The sequence below is a fragment of the Uloborus diversus genome, chromosome 6 (assembly GCF_026930045.1).
Source record: "Uloborus diversus isolate 005 chromosome 6, Udiv.v.3.1, whole genome shotgun sequence".
NCBI lineage: Eukaryota > Metazoa > Arthropoda > Arachnida > Araneae > Uloboridae > Uloborus > Uloborus diversus.
In genome coordinates, this window is record NC_072736.1 from 54,885,726 (window position 1) to 54,907,626 (window position 21,901).

The 21,901-nt window shown below is 30.8% G+C and overlaps 1 protein-coding gene across 2 annotated transcripts in view; it reads left to right on the top strand.

Moving 5' to 3' along the window:
- LOC129223938 (poly(A) RNA polymerase GLD2-like) overlaps positions 1–21,901 on the top strand; it is a 50,384-nt gene that overhangs the window by 22,648 nt on the left and 5,835 nt on the right. For both annotated transcript variants that reach the window (XM_054858320.1, XM_054858319.1), the window contains exons 6-13: positions 1,030–1,144; positions 3,033–3,124; positions 5,786–5,849; positions 7,502–7,568; positions 8,540–8,616; positions 14,194–14,322; positions 17,784–17,830; positions 18,927–19,060. In XM_054858320.1, coding sequence (XP_054714295.1) covers positions 1,030–1,144; positions 3,033–3,124; positions 5,786–5,849; positions 7,502–7,568; positions 8,540–8,616; positions 14,194–14,322; positions 17,784–17,830; positions 18,927–19,060 — 725 coding nt within the window. The remainder of the gene's footprint in view (positions 1–1,029; positions 1,145–3,032; positions 3,125–5,785; positions 5,850–7,501; positions 7,569–8,539; positions 8,617–14,193; positions 14,323–17,783; positions 17,831–18,926; positions 19,061–21,901) is intronic.

Genomic DNA, 21,901 nt, shown 5'->3' on the forward strand with positions numbered 1-21,901 from the left:
TTTTCAAATCAACTTTTTTTTTATCAATCCGATTTTGTGCCCAACTGTTTTAACGAAACAAAATATAAATAAATAGATGCTGACATATTCTGATTCAGTTATAAATTAGCTATCCGTTAATTAAGAGCTTTATTTACAGAAAAAACTATAAAAAGTTAACCATGTGAAAGCTGTGTCCTGCCCTAAAGACTGTACAATTATAAGACTAAAAATACTGTCAGCCCCAGTTAATCGGGTAACAGATAAACGAATATCCCGCTTATACGAATAAACCTCTCGGAACTGAAAATTTCCCCATAAATTCAATGTTAAAGATCCCCCCTTAATCAAATAGTTTCCCCAGATAATAGAATAATATTAATCAATCAATTAATGGTATAAAAGTATAATATTTTTTGCCGACAACGGATGAGAAAAACAGCATTCATATTCCATCAAAATATTTTCTTTTGTCTTTGCCACCACAAAAAAAAAAAGAAAAAGAAATAGATAACGCAGTTGATAATTAAGTTAAATAGCACAAAGAAATATTCACATTTTAGACAATAATAAATCGATAAATATTAAATGTTAAACTCGACTATTGCCAATTTTCAATTGAAATTAATTATAGGAGGCATTGTTGTCTCTGAGCAATGGCTGATGGCCCACTTACGTAGGATGTGACCCGTTCAGTAAAGCATCTACTTTTACCTCACAAAATTGAAATGTTTTACCTCTTTGACTAATTTCTTAAATTCCAAGGTGACATATTCAAGCTCTAGAACCAAGCACTCACTTAAACTCTGTTCTTTGACTTTCTTCTTCATATTGCCCCTTCATAAAAATGAACTCTTCTGAAACAAAGTGGAGCTAAGTGTCAACTCTTTGCAGTCACACTTTATTTATGTTTTGCAAAATTATTATTTATCATTTTATGCAACACAGACACTCATATAAATGCAATCAATTTCAGAACTTCTTCACCAACTCTTGATTTTCTACATACTCTTTATTTATTGATTAACATTTCGATGACTTTTTTTTTAGCTTACACAACACATTTTACAAATATTTATGCAAAATAAGCAAACAGATGAAGTGTATCACAAGAAAATGACATTACGTGACAAACTGCATGAAATCATGCTAGAAAGATTTCCTGGTAAGTTTATGCAATGTTTATGCATTTTTCTACGTTATAAAATAGGATTCAGTTCTTACTATATTCTTTGTATCTAACTTTTGCTTTCAATTTAAAACTACAGTAAAGCTCCAGATTATCGGTGGTTGGATTATCTGCAGGCCTTTCACATTTTTCTTTCTTAAGGGTCATTAAATGTTTTTTAAACTAATGATTGTTTTATTGTTTGCTTTTAGGCTTTATATATATTTTTTACATTTGATGTTAGTAGATGCAATGTAACAATGTTTAATTTAAATGAATGTGTTCATTATATTCATATTTCTTAGCTATTGTATACACTGGCATCATTTTTTCCTATTATTCGCTGTCTTCCCTTATCCGCGGTTACCATGTCACCCTATTCTGCAGATAATTGGGAGTTTTACTGTATGTTCTTTGCTGGTATTAGGAATGGGTTCTGCTATATAAAAGGGTTATAAAGTTATGTCCTAATAGGATTGCTGTTAATTAATGAGCACTTTTTGCACCACTTTTCTAAGAACTTAAAATGACATTTGTATGGCCATGATGCAATTGTTTATATGTAGATGAGTTCCATTTATGTTCGAGTTTTAGACCTGTGCTGAAATATTGGAACTTTTGATGTTTCACTATCCTAAATGTAGCATTTAAGTTCTTCTTGCTAAAAGTTACTTTAGTGTGTGAAATCTAGCAGCATTTATCTTGGCGCTTCTTTGTTATGTATTTTAAATATTTACATGTTTGTATCACTGGTAGATTAGTAAACATCTCAGACTGGAAAAAAAATTCTTACCTCCTTCAGCCTTGTGTCTAACTTGTAGAAGTAGATATGACTGTACTTATAGTGACACCATCTTTTGATGGTTCAGTCAGTTATGTTCATTCTGTGAGGTTAATGATAGTCACTGGTTACCTTTTAATAAATGACCACCACTTCAGTGACTTTGAATTGGGTAAATTTTTAAAAGGCAAATGGGGGCTTCTATGCTTAATTTTTTTTTAAATTAGATATTATATGTATATAATGTAAAGAACTCCTATATTATTGTATTTTGAAGGGTAGTACAGAATCCACATTTCTATATCTCCAAGCCAGATTAACAGAAGTCACACAATCAGTACTTTTCAGGAGAGTGTAAAAACGTTGTTTGGTGCATACAAAAGTTAGGACTCATTCTTTTATAATGCTGCTAAATAATTATTAAGGATGGTTTTTTTATTTTTTATATAATTATGTTGTTTTGACTCAATATAGAATAGCATTCTATATACAATGATGTAATAACCTGAGTATCACTATTTTTGAACTTAAAGTAGTCTGATCCTAAAGAAAGTAGTCTGCTGTGAAATTGTTAGCATCTTCTGCCATAGGAAGAAAAAGCTCAGTATCTGCAGAAATAGCTTGAGGTATTTGAAAGAATACATTTTGGATTTCCCATTAACAATGGAAACATGTTGAAGGGGGGATTTTTTATTTATTTATTTATTTATTTATTTATTTATTTTTTTTTTTGGTGGAAATCAAAAAAGCATGCTTGTACAATAAAGCATAAAGTACAATAATTGACAAAAACGTAAAAAAAAAAAAGGAAAACAGAAAAATGTGCAGATATTGCCTTTTATATTTCCACGGCAGTCTTTGTGTTTTCACATTTATAAAATGGCCTAAAAGATAGTTCTTAGAGAAACAGAAAATAATCTGTTTTGAATCTGGTATGGTATGCTTTAAATTCTACAATTGACATCTTGGTAGTGTGTAGAGTTAGATGTTACTTGAATATTTAGAGCATAACTGTAATATTTGCTAAATTACTAACTTTTAAGTTTTTAAACCATTTCTAGCCCTATGACCATTTCTGTTTCATTTCCACTTTTTGTTTTGTAGCTTGTGGTTTGTATGTTGTTGGTTCATCTATGACTAAGCTTGGAGTTAGCAGCAGTGATATGGATATGTGTCTCATGCTGACTGACTTTGAGGTATATTTATTTGTTTACTCATGATTTAAAAAACCGTAACCATGGTTTCCAAGTACAGTGAAATCTGTTTTATTGGACCACTGGTTGATAGGACCAGCCACTCATTCGAACCAAAAAAGATCCCACACAAACCTAATATTATTCACATATAAAGACCAAAAATCCGCTTAATCAGACCAAAGAACATGAAAACAATTTAGAAAAAAATCTAGAAATTGCCTGCTTGAGGAGAGTTTTAAGTGGGTCAACGAATTTATTAGTTAGTACAATAAGAATTAATATTGGTTCCTTGTAACTTTCAATTAAACCCAGCAATATCAATAGAGAAAAAATGGTTAAGAGAACTCCCATTTTATTTGCGGCATTGTTCTAGCAGAGACTAAAAATTCAAATTTCTTCAGTCAAATTTCTTCAGTTCAGTTAGCAAGTGCAATAATGTGTAATTTTTTTCAAAAAAAGAAAAAAGGAAAAAATTAGTTATAAAATATGTAATTTTCATTTTATTGGAATTTGTAATGGCTGATTAGTATTTTTTAGCACTTATTTTTTCACTCTCACCTTTTAAGTTACTTATGGGTGTTGAATTGAATCGTACTGACTGGTAGGAATGTAACAAAAACCGTATTGGTTTAAACACATTGTTGAACAAGTGTAAAAAGGTTCATCTCCTTACTTTAATTCATTTTTAACTGAAAATTTTTTCGTAAACAATAATTTTTCTTTTTTGCATGCTCACCATACAAACTACAAACGTAACAAATACCAAGTTGGTTTGAACCATATGCTGTGAGGGTAATGTTTGAACACGTTGTTGAACAAGTGTTAAGGATTCTTCGCTTTATTTTAATTTGTTTTTTACTGAAAAGTTTTTGTAAACATCAATTTTTCATCTTTGTATGCACACCATACATATGGGATTACAATAATCATAATGTTTTTTAAATGTTTTGTGTATAGCATGTTCTGTCACGCTACACAGATCCTGTTCACTTAATCGGACCAGCCAGTTATTAGGACAAAAATGGTCCCGTCCCAATGTGGTCCTATTTACCGGAATCAACTGTACTCTATTTTTTCCAAAAGTTTATCATATTTATTTATTAACTCCAAAATGCCCATTTATTTTATTTTTATTTTATTATTTTTTTTTTTGGAAATAGCCTTTTCTTTTTTAAGAAAAATCAGCCTTTTAGCAGATTTAAAAAAAAATTGACTTTGACCTTCACTAAAAGGATTTTTTGCAATTATTTGGAAACTTCTCCAAAAATTGCATGCAGGGTTTTCTACTTCAATCCTTTATCGTCTTGTAAATATTTTAATTATTTTGAATTTGAGAAGCTATTTTTGCTTTTGCTACTATAAATCTGCTTATTTTGTTTTTGTTTTAACAATGTATTTTTTTACTAGTGGTATCCGCAGGGCTTTGCCTGTAATAGAAAAATTAAAAAGTCATTTGGTTCACCTGTATATTTACAAATAATGAATGGTGCATTTTCTAGCCAATTGGCTTGTACCCATGTTACGGTTCCACGTTATGATAATTTCGTAGCTCGCCAATTGGCTTGTGCCCATGTTACGGTTCCACGTTATGATAATTTCGTAATTTACTCATCCATCTTATGATATTTTTGTTCTTAAAATTTTAATAGAAAAAGAACCACTTCGAATTTTTGAAAAATCGCTTCGAGGTGCACATCCCCATGCTACAAACTAACTTTGTGCCAAATTTCATGAAAATCAGCCGAACGGTCTAGGCGCTATGCTCGTCACAGGCATCCTCCGGACAGACTTTCAGCTTTATTATTAGTAAAGATTGTGATTCTAGTTATTTAATTTTTGTAGTTACTTTTTATTTTATTTATTTGTCTTTTTTTGTGTGTGTGAAGAATGTACTAAATTTGAAGCAAATGCATCAACTTTTCATTCATAGTGTTTTGTATTTTCCATTTACATCCTTAATAATTTTTTTTTAGTTGTATTTTTTTGCTGCGTGGTGGGGTTTTCTTGAAGCTTCCTTTTGAAATACATGTTAGTTGAAGTAAATTAATGGTTGTTATATTTATATCTTTTGACTGAGTCAGAAACTTCTATTTTAGTACACTCTACTCCCCCTCCTCCCCTTCTTTCCTGGTGCAACAGAATTTTGATCTTGAGGTTGGCACTGATGCGTATATTTTTTGTAAGATGTTTGATTGAACACTTTTATTTTCACATGATGCGTTTTTGTGTAATGCATTTAGTATAACAATGGAAAATGAATATTATGTCTTTATTGTATTCAAAAACATCAGCGTCAAAAATTAAAATTAATACATGCTTTTTATGATTTTTTTAAAAATTCATTTTATTATTATTAATGTATATTTTTTGATTCTAATACTTTCTATTCATACTAATTTATTTATTTGTCATTAATTTTATGTAAAAAAAAAGTTTCATACAAATCTAAATTATTTTTCTAAGCTTTTGTTTTAAATCTTAGATTACTTTTCTGTGCTTTTAGTTTTAAATTACTTAACCTCCATAAAAAGTTTTAATGCAGATGAGTATCAGACAGCAGTTCTGATTCTTATATTTTTGTCACTACTGGTGTACTCGCTTTACTTATTGTAGCCAATTCATCTACTTTCATACTTTAAAAAAATGTCCCTTTTTCTCCAGATTGATCAAGAAGTTGAAGCAAAAAACATCCTGCACAAAGTCTACTCCTTGTTTTTGAATTATAGTAAGTAGTAAAAATATGTGTTTTGTCATGGACGCAAAAATATATGTCCAATTTTGTATATTTGTCATGACAAATATTGGAATTTTTACCTTTTGCTGTAAAAATTTTCTGAAAATAGACAGAGTATTTAATACATAAAATACACCACCAGCTGTTAGTAAGTAACTTAATAGCAGCCTGCCTTGCCAATAAGTATTTTTTTTTGGGGTGGGGGGGAGAGCAGATAACTAGAGTCAGTTTTAACTTTCATTCTGCCAAGTAGAATGAGCAGGAAAGCCATGAAATAGAGTCCCAGATCTATAAATTTTGAGTCCCCTTGCAACAAGCTCTGTAGGGCCCTCCCCAGAGACCAGCAGTTTATATTTGCAACTTTAATAAGTCTTAGTGCTAGCTAGTTTTTGTTTTTCAATTCCTTGGGCTGTTGGGCCCCTTAAGAACACGGGGTCTGTGGGTATGCCTGATAACATATTACATTCTGAAACAATTAAGAAAGCAACTAAAAAAGCCCTAAATCTTCCAATAAATTTGACAGTGTTATTGACCCTCTAAATTACCTTATTTTTTTTAGTAACTGTTAAAAAGGTTTTTATTCTTGAATGTTTTTTTTAAATATACGTAGGTACAATCCAAAGGTTTGGGGACTTTACCCTAAATAGTTCACATCACCAAAGCACATCTACCTTCAAAATAGTCACCTTGAGCAACTATGCTCTTCTGCCAACGTTTTCATAGCTTTTGGAAGCACTCCTAGAAGCCCTTTTTTGCAACATTCTCTAAGGCCTCCTGCGATGCAACTTTAACTTCACCGTGATGAGGAAGGCAACTTCCATGCTGATGATGCACGCTTTGATCAGATGTCAAACAAATAACACCACGTGTTTCGTCAGACTTAGACCCGTGTAACTTTTTCCTTTTCCCAGCAATTAAACAATTGCAGGGACATCACTTTCTTTCGTCAGATGAAGGTAAAGTTGCATCGCAGGAGGCCTTACAGGAGGTTACGAAAAATGGCTTCCAGGGGGCAAGACGGGATCTATAAATTTTGGGCCCCCCTGCAACAATCTGTAGGGCCCCTCCCCAGATGCCAGCAATGTATATTTGGAATGTTAATAAGTCTTAGTGATTTTTTTTTTTTCAATTTCTTGGGTCGTTGAGTCCTTTAAGGATGTGCCCCCCCTCTCCCCTCTCTGCACTGCCGGCTCTGCGGGTATACAGATCCGGGCCTGCAAAGAGTGCTTCCAAAAGATATACGATTGTTGGCAGAAGTGCATAGTTGTTCAAGGTGAACTATTTTGAACTTTGAACTTGGACTATTTTGAACTTGAATGTGCTTCAATGATATGAACTATTCAGGTTGAAGTTTTATACAACTTGTCCCCAAACTTTTGGATCATTCTATGTACAATGGTTTTTCTGTTGGGACAAGTAGATAGTAACGTAAATCAGGGAACTTTGTTGTACTTGAACAGGGGAAAATCAGGGAATTTTATTTTTCAAATCCTGTAGCCATCCTGATCGTGATTAATTTTCTGTTTTAAAACTAAATAAATTGACTTATATGGATAAACATGGTAACTGATAAAAAACTAAAATATATTTTTACTAGTCTCAAGACATATACTCAACTTACCTGATTTATTTTTGCTTTTTAGGTTTCTTAATGAAAATTGAAATTATTTATGCAAAAGTTCCTATTTTAAAGTTTCAAGACTCTGTAAGGTAATTTTTTTTTAGAAGATAAAATTTTTTTTATTGTTTGTTTATTGTGAAATTTGTATTGTCCTTCCATTTACATTTCACATTGGGCTGCTTTATAATTATAGCTAAGGTGATAAATTTTTAGTGTTGATTCTTACAAAAGTGTTCATTCTGTTTGTTAAATCTGAAATTCAGAAATAATTTCTTCTTTTAAATTTTGGATTTTTTTTAATTTTAATTTTTGTGTAGCTTACCGATGTACAATCCCAAAAAGAAATACCAAATAGTTATTGAAAAACTATTGTGCCGCTAAACATGATATGGATAAGAAGTGAAAAGGTCTAGAAATTGTTGGCATCAATCATTACCACTAAAATCTATGAAAGGTTAAATACGTGACACACATTCAAAATACGCTATCTAGAATTTGTAAAAATGAATTTAATTAAGCGCCTATTACATTATAAGTTAATAGCATGAACTGAAAGTTAAGAACTTTAGAAATGAATTGCTTATTTTATATAGATTTTATGGTTTTTGATTTTGGTAATATAATTGGTTCAATTTAAAATGAGAAAAATATTAACTGAGCAATGTAAATGTTTTTACAATTCTAGTTGAAAAAGTGTTAACACTCTGCTTTCAAAGTAATATATATAAATTTGTTGGTATGCACAATCTCAACAAACTGTATCTACTATTATCTGATTATCTTGTCAATATGAAGTAGTTCTCAAAGCAAAATTAATGAGGTAAACCTCAAATGGGTGTGCAAACAAAAGTAAACATATATTTTGTGTCAAGTATTTTTGAGTGCCCCGCTTAAAATCATAATTATCTTTGTAGATGGATGAATTATGAGGAACATTATTATTATGTTAAGTACCTTGAGAATTTTTGCAGTCATGATTTTATATAATGGGGTCAAATTTAGTCAATTGAGTTTCACTGTACAAAATGTATTTTGTGAAGTAACATTTCCTTTGTTTTAGTGGAATTGAAGTTGACTTAAACATTAACAATTCTGTTGGTATCAGAAACACCCAGCTGCTTTCAAGCTATGCTAGAAGTAAGTTTTTGTGAGTTTCTCATTCAAGTTTTCTTATCTTCTCATGAAAAGGCCACAATTTGGTTAATGTTGACTGCTATAACTGAATATTATATGCTATGTTTTATTAAATCGCATAGTTAATGCTTTCCCTACTTATATCAGTTCATGAAAGGGGATAAAATTGCTGTACTGTACAATATATTAAATCATTTTTCAAATTGCAAAGTATCTTAATATCTGCTGTTTTTGTGAGATGCATATTAGTAGTGTAATTATAAATTTTTTCGTTCTCAGGTTGCAGAATTCAGACTGATGATTACAGGAAGAAAAACATTTATTTGATTTTCATGAGTCCAATTAGCATTACAAGCTCTCATCGTACACAAAATCCGTAATAAAGCTCATGAATTCATTATCTTTCCCCTTTTAAAACCTGATATTTGTTGGGAATAGCAGCCATTCAATTTTTACTTAAAGTTCTAACACCTGATGTCCTTTTGATTCATAAACAAGAATGGTAAAAATTGTAGTATTAACGGAAGAACTTGTTATATTATTTTTTATTCCTTATTTTTATCCTTAAGTTAAATATATAACTTTTTTAAAGTGTTACCTACTACATCAGCGATTCTCAACCCCTGGTCTGCGGAATAATTTGACTGGTCCTCAGAGATTTTTGTTGCCCATCTTAGATAATTTTTCTTACTCCAAAAAAAAAAAAAAAAAACATCATATAAATAGGCATCCTATAAGACTTTTTTTTTCAATACTTTGTGACTAATTTTGGTTGATTTCTCTTTTTTTTCTCAAACGTTTTACTTATTTACTTATTTTTACATTTAAATATTTTTTGTGACATTTCTTTAGTTCCAATTTTTTATTTTTTTTGTCAAAAAAAGAAAAGAAAATCCTTACTTGTACACAATTTTTCACAAGCTGTCAACAGTCTGCAAGTCAAAAAAAGTTTTTCCCTATCTCTGGGTTGAAAAGGTTGAGAAATGCTGAACTACATTTCTAAGGCATTACTTTTTGTTTGCAACATTAAAAAAGTGCTTTAGTCAAAAAAGTTTTAAAAAAACATTTGGTGTCACACCTTTGCTTTAGCTTATATTGTTTATATTGATTAGAGCATTTAACAATTATTAATTGTTCTCTATTTAGGACTTTAAAAATATGGAAGAAAAGGGGGAAGACAATATTTCTATTATTAACTAACTTATTATTTTGGTTCTTCTTTTGTAAAAGAGAAGTTTTAACAACATTTTGATAAAATGGTGATGTGAAAGCACTCCTTTTAATAATCCCCCCCCCCACCATGTTTTCTTATTCCTTTTGAAGTTTTTGTGAACATAAAAATATAATACAGTGAAAAATGAAATATATACTATTTCACTTCATATTAAGGGCCCTAATATGTGATACTTGCTAGTGTTATGTGTTGAGTATGCAATGTAGGGAACATTCAATTAAAATATGATACAATTTTGTTAATATGAAGGACTTAAGTAGCATTTATTACAAATAAAATTTAAAACGAAAGATGTATTGCTGAAAATACATAACTTAAATAATTACAGTAGTGATTTTGCTTTTAGAAGATTACTCTTTATTTTTTTAATTTATATAGAAGAGTAATAGCAGCTTTAGAAAAGAAAAAAATCTTGCAAAATTGATACTCTTGGGGAAATTCAACTGTTTAATGGCTAACAAGACTTCAAATGGTGTTTTCTGAGAAGGAAATATTGTTCTACTGTGATTCAAGACAAGAGAAGAATTTTGAGAAAGAATTGACTGTCGCTCATTCTGACCACAAGTTATTCTTCCTATTGAACTAAATGGATATTGATGGGGATGTGGATAACCTTGTGAAAGAAACTATCTTTGAATATTTAGGGAAATATAAAAGTAGGTTATTATCCGGGTCCCAAAAGATTTCCAATGAGAACAAAAACATATTTAATTTCATAGCCAATCAAGACCTGGCAAATGATACAGATTTTAGTCAGGAAGAAATCAACTGGTTTAAAAGCTGCTTTTGATTATTGCAAAGTCTTTTTCATTTGGTCATATATGTCAGAGAGATTGTGAAGAAACTACTGAAGAATTTTGAGGTAAAATTACTAAAATGGAAAAATTGATAGTAACTTATTTCAATCACACACTTATAATATAATTGCATATATACATGCGCATACATTAAGATGTATGTATATTTGTATTTTTTTTTCATCTGTTTTCATGTGTAAGCATGAAAGTTCATACAGTTATAATTTAATTTGTGCATAATTGTGTAACTTATACACCATTCGCTGACAAGAATAGTGGCAAATCTTGAAATACAGTAAACCCTCCTTGTACATGGGGGTTACGTTCCATGAATATACTGCATAAATTAGGATTTAATAGTATTTCCATAGATAACACATTGGTTTTTTTCAAAATATTAAAGGATCTTCCTTTTTAAATGGGTCAGAAAACAAAGAAACAGAGAAATAACACGCCACAAAAGTCATCGTACACTCAAATATTTTCGAATAAATACATGATTAAAATTATCATATGCCATTTTATCAATATTTTTGCATTATATTGACCCTTATAAGTCATTTGGCTTAATTTTTTTTAAAATTATTCCTTAATATTGTGCTTATTACTGTAAAATGGCTGGTATTCGTAAAAAACCGCAAACACCATTCAAAATTTGAATTTTTTTCCCACAGTAGTAGTAAATTGGTTTGAAGTGTCTCTAAATTAGTTAATTTATTTGTTTGTATAGTAAAGTGCTTGATAAAATGTTTTAAAGAAAGGAATCGGACCGAAAACAAGGTGAGAAAAGGTCAACCAGCAAAATTGACAAAACGTGATCGGAGATTTAAAGTTTAAAAATTTATGAAAAATACACATTTGAGTGCTGTAAAAGTTTCTGCAAAGTTAAATGAAACATTTACATTTAATTTTCACCTAAAATTGTTCGCCAAGTTCTCTGATTAGCTGGATTAAATGGGACCTCTTCCCAAAGAAATTTTCTTGGTCGTGCGTAAAACAGAAAGCTTACGCTTTTCGTCGCAAAATCAATGATAAATAAGCTAAAAACGTTTTAGAATCACGTCCTACTTACAGATAAAAATTAGTTCAACATTTTTGGTTAAATTGTTGTATAACTGTAAGTAGAAGAAAAAACTCGGAACTTAATCTTAAGAATTTATTTGGATCATTTAATCGGGACGGTGAAGGTGTTCTAGTGTGAGGGTGCATATCAGCATCGTGACTTGGTAGTTTGTAATTTTTTGATGAAATAATGAATCATGCTGTTCCTTTAAATATTTTAAAAACCAATTTTGAACTCTTAGCCAAAAATTTGGTTGTTGAAAACAACTTTGTTTTTTATCAAGATAACGATAAGAAGCATATGGTTTTCAACGTTTGCGTCTAGTGCCTCGAAAATTGTCCTAAAGTTTAGAAAATACCCCCTCAATCTCTAGATTTTAACTTAATGTAACGTATTTAGAGATATCTGGAGGCTAGATTACGAAAATAGGGCTTTAAAACGAAAATAGAGCTAGAAACAGTAAGATTCGAAGTGTGGTTGAACACTTACACAGAAATTATGCAAAAAAAAGAATGAAATCTATTCCCAGATGTTTAAAAGGTGTTATGAATACTGTATGATATTCTACAAATTAATAACTTAATCAAAAGTTAGATTATTCAATAATATATAGAGCATTTTATAAAGTGTACAGACACTTTTGTGAGATAAAATTGCCGGCACTTTTTGGTTTTTGATTTTTGAAAAATTAAGTTTTAACATTTTTTTTAAACTTTTCATGTATTTTTGTTAAAAATTGATCATAGATCTTATAATTAAATACCTATTCCGAAATATTAATTCTAACCAATGGATTGGGGTTCATTTCGTTGAAAGTTGTAGGTGTACGAAGACTTTTGGGAGCCACTGTACATCTAGCTGAATAAAATATGGGGTAGGGGAGGAAGGTTAAAATATTTTTGCGTATGTGTTCCAGACTATTGGGATTCCCCCGCTCAATGAAAGTACATGAATGATGTAATGAGGCACTGAAGTTCATGGTTATTTTTGAATCCTTTCTGATTTTGTTCTTCTTTATTTATTTTTTTTTCCCATTTGGAGACTGGAAAACCGATAAAAATGGTTAGAAAAATTAAAAATGGAAATGAGTGAAAGGGAACATTTTCGAGTGCACTATGAAGCAGTTTTGAGACTTGTCGCTTGGGAATTTAACTAGTTTACCTAATTAGACTAGAATTACCTAAGGTTACCCTATTTGTTGACCTAAGTTATTTTAATTAAAATAATATGAGGAACATATTTTTTGCTACGTTTCTTTTTCTATGATTAACACAATCACGATGTCTAATTCTAACTTTGTTTTTGTGCGCATATCATTTGATTTTGTGTGCATAATTAAAATTTTCGTTATCTACTTATTTCACTCCCTTGTAAGAATGTCATTCTTTATGTTAATAATTAGTAATCAGTAGTGCATTGTTTACGCAACTTAAAAACTTGAAGTCATTATTTTGAGATACTGATTTTATATGAATATTTGTGTAAAGTTAGGCTTAACTGCTGTAAATGCTCGAGCCGATGGCGGCGTTCTACTTCGGAACGTTCGATCCCATGACTCCGCTTTGTTTCTGTGCGCAGGTCCTCAAGGGGTTAAAGAGTAAGTTGTAAAATGTATGATGTGATCATATGCATAGTTAGAAATAGCAGTTGAAAACGAGAGAAGTATGGGTTAACTGTAATCTAACTTCGGTGAAACATGATCCCCCCCCCCCTATTTTATTTAAAAAACTGTTATATTTATTTTATTTTTCAGAACAAAGTATCAACATTTAGTTAAACACTTTACATTTTGATTTTCAAGCAAAACTTATTCATTTCCAGGGTGTACAGAAGTATCAAATGGTAAAAATGTCCTCAAAAATGCAAAGTGGCGTATTTGCCATGCAAAGATGAATAAATTTCATTGAAAACTGCCGCCTAACTCTCAGATAAGATGCAGATTGTAGAAATCTTGATTTGCTTATTGTTTTTTCTATCCTCCACATTTAATACAATTTCGATACCTTTGACACTTTACTGAGCACCAACATTATTTTACGTGCAAAGATGTTTTTCTTTTTTTTTCCGCATTTTTCTCACAAGAAATCCCTCTGTTGACTTAAGAGGCTAAATCAACTGGTAGTCATGGGTGGAAATTTTTTAAATCTACCAAAAATATGTTGAGTTCTTGAAAAACAAATTTGTTACACGCATAACAGAAGTCAACTGTAAATATACCTGGGAACCGAATGGCCTTAATTTTTACCACGGGCAAGGTCATGCAAGTACCACTAGTCATTAACAAATGCAGTCATCATAGTTTTTGTTGAAGGTATACTTTTGATTTAAAAAAAAAAAATTAAAAATCTAGTTTGTCTGTTTATCAAAATTTTATATTCTATGCCTGCAAATTTTAGTATTTATTATGAGAAATTAGAGTGATATTTTAAAACCACTTGCTGATTTATTGAGTGAATCTGAAAAGTTTTTATATGTTTTTTTATTAGTTGATGATCGACTTCCACCTTTAGTAGTGCTGGTAAAATTATGGGCAAGAAGTCATGGCATTAATGATGCAAAAAACAACACCTTATCTAGTTATTCATTGGTTTTGATGGTAATCCATTACTTACAGTGTAAGTATGGTTATGTAATTACTTTTACATTTCCTTGAAACTTTTGTTTCTTCATGTATTATTAACAGCTCATAAAAAATATTCATCGCATTGTAAAAGTTTTATGATTTTTGTTAGGATTCTTTTGCACTGTTTACTTACAAAGTAAGGAAGCTAATCTCAATTAACTTTTTAACTTTGTTCTTTTTAAAAAAAATTGCTTTAAAGCTCTTGATTTTTTAAATCAAGAAATGATGAGTTTTGCCCCCGATAGGGTATGTACTTTTATAATTTAAGATGCTTAGTCTGTCAGCAAAATTAATAAGGTTATTTGAGTAACAGAGTAGAATTGTTTTGGGCAATTTTAAGGATGTTTTGTTAAAAACTAGGTTCAGAAGGAAAGGTAATTAAAGTTATTCTGGTGAAATGTTCATTTTAAGTCATTGTAATATGTAAGAAAATTTAGAAAACTACTATCTGTTCCAAAGCAAAAAAATATATATAAAGCTGAAACTTGTTATTCTCCAGTTGCTAAAAATTGAAAAAATTAGAAGAATATATCTATAAAATGCATACTATTCATACATATTAAAAGAAAAACATCGGTTTCTTCTGTGTTTAGAGTTAAAAGTAAGTTTGCATATTCTTTAATTCTCTGTTGCTTAGACTTCATGTCAGGTCACCTGGCCTTTTTTTTTCTTTTTCAATCAACTGTTGAAGCAACTGTGTCAGTAGGCTAAAAATAATAAAAAGTTATATGGTGTCAAACGAAGCAATTCTGTTTCCAAGGTTTAAAGAATAAAACAGAATTCATAATTTTACTTGGCATTTTTGAATGTTTAAAGAAACATACCATTTTCATTTTAATCTCTCAGTATGAAAAATATTTTACAGTGGACCCTCATTTTAAGTGGGGGTTATGTTCCAGGGAAATGCCGCGTAAATCGAAACCGCTTAAATTGAGACCTAATAGTAGTGTTACAATAGGGGTTAGGTTTTGTAGATGAAACAATACTTCATTCTAGTGATGACAGATTTTATAAGAAACTTAATGTATACTTCTATCGATTTTTATGTATGAAGAAAATTACATGTATAAAGAAAACATAAACTAATTTTGTATTCTGTTTATAAAGAAGAGCTGGCTATGGCAGTCATTAAGAGTTTTTCTCTGTAATTCTTTGCAGAGTATTAACGCATCCATGATCACTTGAGTCATTTCCATGATAGAATCTTCCGTCTCTAATAAATCAGAAAGATCAATTCTATTGTCTAGGAATGGCTCAATATTTTCAATCTGAACGTTTTTGGTTGTGCGTCACTGACGTCGATATCCTCGTTGGTTTTGGCCTCCTTTGTCACTTCTAAAAGCTCTTCTTCCAGTGAGTTCTGTACTGTGTGAGTTTAACTTTTCCTCCGGAAAGAGCTCTGGAACCAATCGCATAAAATGTCTCCAGTAGTCCGAGCTCAATTATTAGCATGCAAAAATGCTGTTGACTGTGCGTAATCTGCAATCTTTAGGAATTTGGATTTTGAAAGAGGGGAAAATTTTATCTGTTTGCATTGATGCATCCGCTTGAAAATAAATCCGCGTTCGCATATAATTGAAACCGCGTAAAATAAACCTTTGTAAAACGAGAGTCTACTGTATTCTAAAATAACATCAATTTTACATCAACCTTTTTAAGTACAAATTTCAGTTGATTGTGAAATAAATTTAACATTAATACTTTAAACTTATTGCAAGAAAAATAACTCGATTGATATGTTGAAATTGTCACCTCTTTTATTACTTAAGTTTCATCACTTTTATAAATGTTTCTGAGTAAAACTAACGTATTTTTAACTTGCGTACCAAAGGGAAATTTCAAATATGCTAATTTTAAAAATATGAAGCTAAGTTTAAAAAATGACTTGTGTATTTCAAAGAAATTGTTTATTTACCTATAAGCTAAACAAGCTATAGCTTAAGACCCCTGCTTTTTTGGGTGCCCCCAATTCCCAAAAAGTTGCAAGATTTGTCCTTGTAATGGAAATACAGTGAAACCTCTATGAACGACCACCTCTATACAGCGACCACCTCTATTAACGACCAATTTTCCATGGCACCGATTTTCCCCCGTATATACCTAATGTTAAAATACCTCTTGGAAAGACCATCGAAACCTCTCACAATGACTGGCATATCGAAAACTTCAGCTGAAACAAATGCTAGGAATTTTTCGTTAGAAACCAAAAAAGAGAGACAACAAATGAAAAGCAATAGAACATTTAGTTTACACACATATCAGTCTTGTTAACAGAAGTGGAAAGAAGCCAAAATAGGGGATTAAAATCTGTGGTTTCAAACACGTTCCTTTCTTGTCTTCTCCTGTTCTAAACCTCAAAAATGTCACAAAAAGGAGGGCGTAGTTTTTTGGCCCCTTGGGAAGTTAAAAGGTTGCACAGGTATATCACCAGTCAAGTCAACCAAGCATGCGTCCCCTATCATTGAGGAAGGGTGATAAGAATAGAAGTTCTCTAAAGGATTGCTTCTTGGAATTTCTTTGTTACTACGGGGTTGTCCAATCCTTGGTCATTAGAGTGAACAAAATCTACAGCTCATTCGAATAGCTAAAGTATTGGTTTCAGTGTTGCATTGGATCTGCATTTGATCAACATCCCAGTAAAAATGTCGAAAAAGCGAGTTGATCTCACGCTCGAGAAACGTATTGATGTTATACATTTAATCAAGGTGATGAAAACGCGGGGTTGACAGATGCTGTACGACCAAGGATGTCAGCTCAACAAACTCTAACAGAGATAGGTAATCTTATGTTGCACTCAGATTGCACTAATGATGAGGACATTAATAATTTGTTTTTACAGCTAAAAGCTAAGTTAGAATCTAAAGTTGTTTCAGACGAAACTAAAAGCCTGAAGCAGGCAAATCTCTTTACATATTTTAACGCTACTAAATAGTGTTTAACTGTAAAAATCATGTAAAAATTATATTTTACATTAAAAATTTCAAAAAAAAAAAGAAGTTTCTTTGTTTAAACGTTCTTATTCTATTGCTTTTGATTACCCTGCAGGAAGAATATGAATAATTTCCATAGGTGCTATATTACCTTTGCGTGTTAAAAAATGACCTAATGACCTCTAAGAGCGACCAACCTCCATTAACGACCACTTTTTTCAGGAACGGAGAGTGGTCGCTCCTGAGAGGTTTCACTGTTTATGCCATAAAGGAAAAGTTATTGAAAAAAATTAATTTGACTTTCAAATGCTTCCAGACCTTGAAAATTTGGGAAAATGTAGTTAAAAATTTGAAAAAAAAAAGCTCTTTTACTCTTTTTGTGCTGAAAATATATGCTTGGTTCTAAAATTTGTTTTATGTGAATTATCTTTATGCACATTTTACTCTAAATCTGATGCGCATATCATTGTAATAATATTACATTTTAAATTATTTTGATATTTTTGTTCATTTTACTTTATAGATCGCTGTCGACCTCCTGTGTTGCCGTGCTTACAAAGTTTGCAGCCGGTAAGACATTTATTTTACCTTGAATAGCAAGAATGTTTCTTACTGTTAGTTGTTAAGCTGACTGTAAAGGGGATTTTTTTTCTCACAGTATAAGACCCTATGTTCGGCAAAGACAGGTCCAGCACAATCTTGGATTTTGAAATATGCTGAGCTTCAGATTGTTATAAAATATTTGAGCTTTGCTGATGGAAAACTTTGTTTTAAGGAGGTTATGAACTTTCACTGAAATAAATGCCATATATATTCAAAAATAAGCTGAGCAATTTAGTATGAAAAAAGATATTCAACTTAAGGGATCAACTAATGCATGGAATTAATTTTCTAAAAGAACTTCCCAAACAACTCTTGAAAATCTGGACATTTCTCATAAGTATACAATGCAGAAATACGTACTGACACATTCTGATACAATTTTATCCTATCTAAACGTTAAAAACCGACTACATAAAATGCTAAATTCTGGATTTGCAAATATTTCATAAAGTTGCTTGCCTAGAACTTAAAGCTTGTTCTTAACAAATCAAATATAATAAGGATAGAAAAAAAAATAGAAGCAAGGTTTTATTAATTTTAATTTCAAATAAAAGCTAAAGATAACATAGTTTAATCTCAAAACAAACCTTTTTCAAAAATTACTAATGCAAATACGAAGTATTTTTATTTATGGATATGAAAATTGTGAACTTACATGCATTTTCAGAACATTACATTTCGTCATTACATTTTACTTTACTTGTTTTGGAAAAAGTTATCACCATCCCCAAGCCAACTTTTTTTGGCCCAAGCAAAAAAAAGACATAAAATGTTCAAGGTTTTTCTCTGAACTTAATGGATTTCTTTCTGCTAAAAGAAATGTAGTCTGTTACGAGAGAAAAGCAAGTCATACCTGTTGTGTGTGTGTGTGTGTTTTTTATATAAATAAAACAAGGTTACAATCATCTCAAAAGTTGCCAAATTTTGGTCTTATAGTGTAGTTTCATAAAGATCATGTGAAGTTTTAGTTTAATAACATAATACAAATTTTCCCTCTTGCCAGCTGCAAAATGTTTGTTTGTCAATATATTTATTATTATTAATTTTCATCTCTTTTATGCAGGATAAATTTCATCCAAGCTCAGACGTCAGGAAATTGAAACTTTTTGAAGATTTGCCCTGTTTTTCATCTGAAAATCAAGACAATTTAGGAAATCTTTTTATAGGATTCTTGAAATATTTTTCTACTGAATTTAAGTGAGTTTTTTATTATGTTTTTTAGTCTTCGGTTTTTGAATCTTAATAAATTTGTACACCTACTATGGAAAAAATGTGTTATGATGGCATTAATTCGTATTGTCTGAATTATTGTAGTTATTACAAATTTCTTAAGACATCTGATTTTTGCTCAAGCTACTGTTTTCTGAGCAACTAGCATTAAATCTTTCTTTTGCAACAGGTCTGAAAAACTTAAACTAAAAAATGTATACAACAAATTTCAAACTAGTATGTTGTGGCCATCACGAAACTTTCTTCTATATTTTTCTTTTTTTTTTTCTGATCCCTTCCCATGCTTGACGAGGAAGCAATATTCCCAACAAAAACAAAATTACACATGCAAAAACTTGACGACCGTCCCAATGTCTGAATTATTACAAAAGCAAAGCAAAGAGCGAAAATTGAAAGTTATTTTAAAAGCCTTGCTTGAATTAATTACAAATATTTTATTTGTTTACAAACATAAGATGGCAACAGTTAAAAAATTTGAAATCATTGAGATAATATTTTCGATCATTTCCATACAATTAAAATCACGAGAAATACGCAGACGACAATCTATTACGATTTATCTTTCTTATTGTTGCATTAATAAAGCTATTTTTATTCGCAAAAAAAAAAAAAAAAATCAACACCTCTTGGAGCAATTGGCGTCAAAATTGAACCAAAGCCTGTTTACATATGGATTAACGTATATTCCAAATTTCAACCAGAACGTAGTATTACTTCTTGAGATAGGGCACTCACAATGCCAAAAATGGTCGAAATGGACTCAGCACACCTCAAAACGTTCGAATCCGTCAAAATTTGAAATTCGAAAATTTGCACGAATCCAATACTTTCTTCTATATATTAGATATAGAAGAAAGTAAAAATGACACATGTTTCTGAATTACAAAGAACCTCTTTCGCAATTTGTAATGATGTGAACTGATGAATCTAAAGACATTTGACATCATCCTTTGAAAATTGTAAATCATCCATCCTTTAAACTGTTTTGGATTGAAAAAGAGGTTCTTTTAGCTCAAAATGCATATTTGCACTGTTTTGAAATTTGTCGTTTGTAATTTTACTTTACAAAAGTACTTAGTTTTACTAAGTTATTGATTTATTTCTTCACTAGAAGCTGCCAACAATTCCTGTTAAAACTTTTGTGTAATTAGATGAAAATAATTTTCTTTTCAGTGTCAGTTCCTTTGAAACTCTTATTTCCTGGATATTGCTTAAACTTACTACATTCTCTAATCTCATATGCAAAGCAAGATTTTCCACTTTATGTGTATGAAAAGCTAAAGTAGCTAAAACTTTTCCTGGAAACTACCTTAATTAAGAAATTTAAGAATTAGATGTCCTAATGGCAATTATGGGTATCCATTTGTTGAAGAAGGATAGACATAATTGCCATTTGGTGTAATCTTTTGATTAAGGATTCATTTGTTGAAAATAGTTTGGGCTAAATTGGATGAAGTTTATACTGTAACTAGAGGACCCGACAGACATTGTTCTGTTCAAACTTTGTAAATTGAAAAGTTGAAAAATTTCAACAAGCTATCAAGTGTTTCAACCGTTTTGTTGAAAAAAATAAGTAAATAGAAAATGTTTGAAGCTGCTTAGTGTCAGAATGCGTATATTTGTTACAACTTGATTTATCTAGAGCCCACTGAGCAGTTGTTTTATCAACTATTTTTTCTCGCGTTCCTTAAAGATCTTCAGAGATTGTATGGTTTGTTCCTTTAGCCATACTCAAAGGATAAAAACCATCCTTAGATATTAAGTATAAAAAAAACCATTCATCTAGTAAAAACGGGAAATCCCGCTGCAATGTCCCCCATGTGAAAAAGAATAAAACAACCAAATGGATATCATTTAAAAAATGATAAATGTAAAAACAGCTCCCTGAATAAGTGAAAATCACTCCGCCCCTCCCCTCCCGATGTAAAATAAACACGTTCTTCAATTAAGATTATTAAACACTCTTTATAAACCAAAAACAATTCTATGCAATTTAAAATATTTCGTCAAATGTACAAAAGATACAATAAATTACATTAACAGTAGTAAACAAATAATCATACAACTGTATTGTTATGCCCAAAGTCATCAAGCCACCAAGTTCCCGTAATCCAGCCAATCAGTAAGCAAAGCGAACTGCGACCGATTAGCGGTCCTTATCTTTTGAACGAAAACTTCATATATTTGCCCAATTTGTTCTTTCCACCTAAGATAAAAAATCTTCCTCTGCACTGATTTTGTGTGTACAGAACTACCCTGTTGTAATTTATCTAGAAGAAAGTAAAATTTGTTTCGTCTTCAAATTCCGCCTTCTTTTCCCTTAATAATGTACTCATTAGTTTGAAAATCCTTAAAGTATTTTTGCCATTGGTGCAGAAACTCGGATGGATTTGAACCGAGAAACAAATGTTGTTATGTACGTTACCATCCGATCATTTAGTTAGGAAGTCCTAAAGCACCGACCCGGTCACATGGTTTAACTACGACGAAAAATACGCGTTTTGCGTGAACCTAGTGAAATAAATCCAATTTAATCCAGTACTTTACTTTAAAATATTTCACTGGACCTAAAATCGTTGCTTTCATGAAATGAAGGCTTCACTCTCTCTCTACGTTTTATCTATTCTCAATTGATATGTCACAGTAGGAAATTTCATTACAAAAAGCAGAGCTGGCTTTCTTATTGTCCCTTTGGCAAGGGTTAAATATTTATTTCAATTCTCGTTCAACAATAGGTTAAAATAAATATTAATCATTTGGGAGACATAACCATCCAATGTTTAAATTAATTAATTAACAAAAACATTT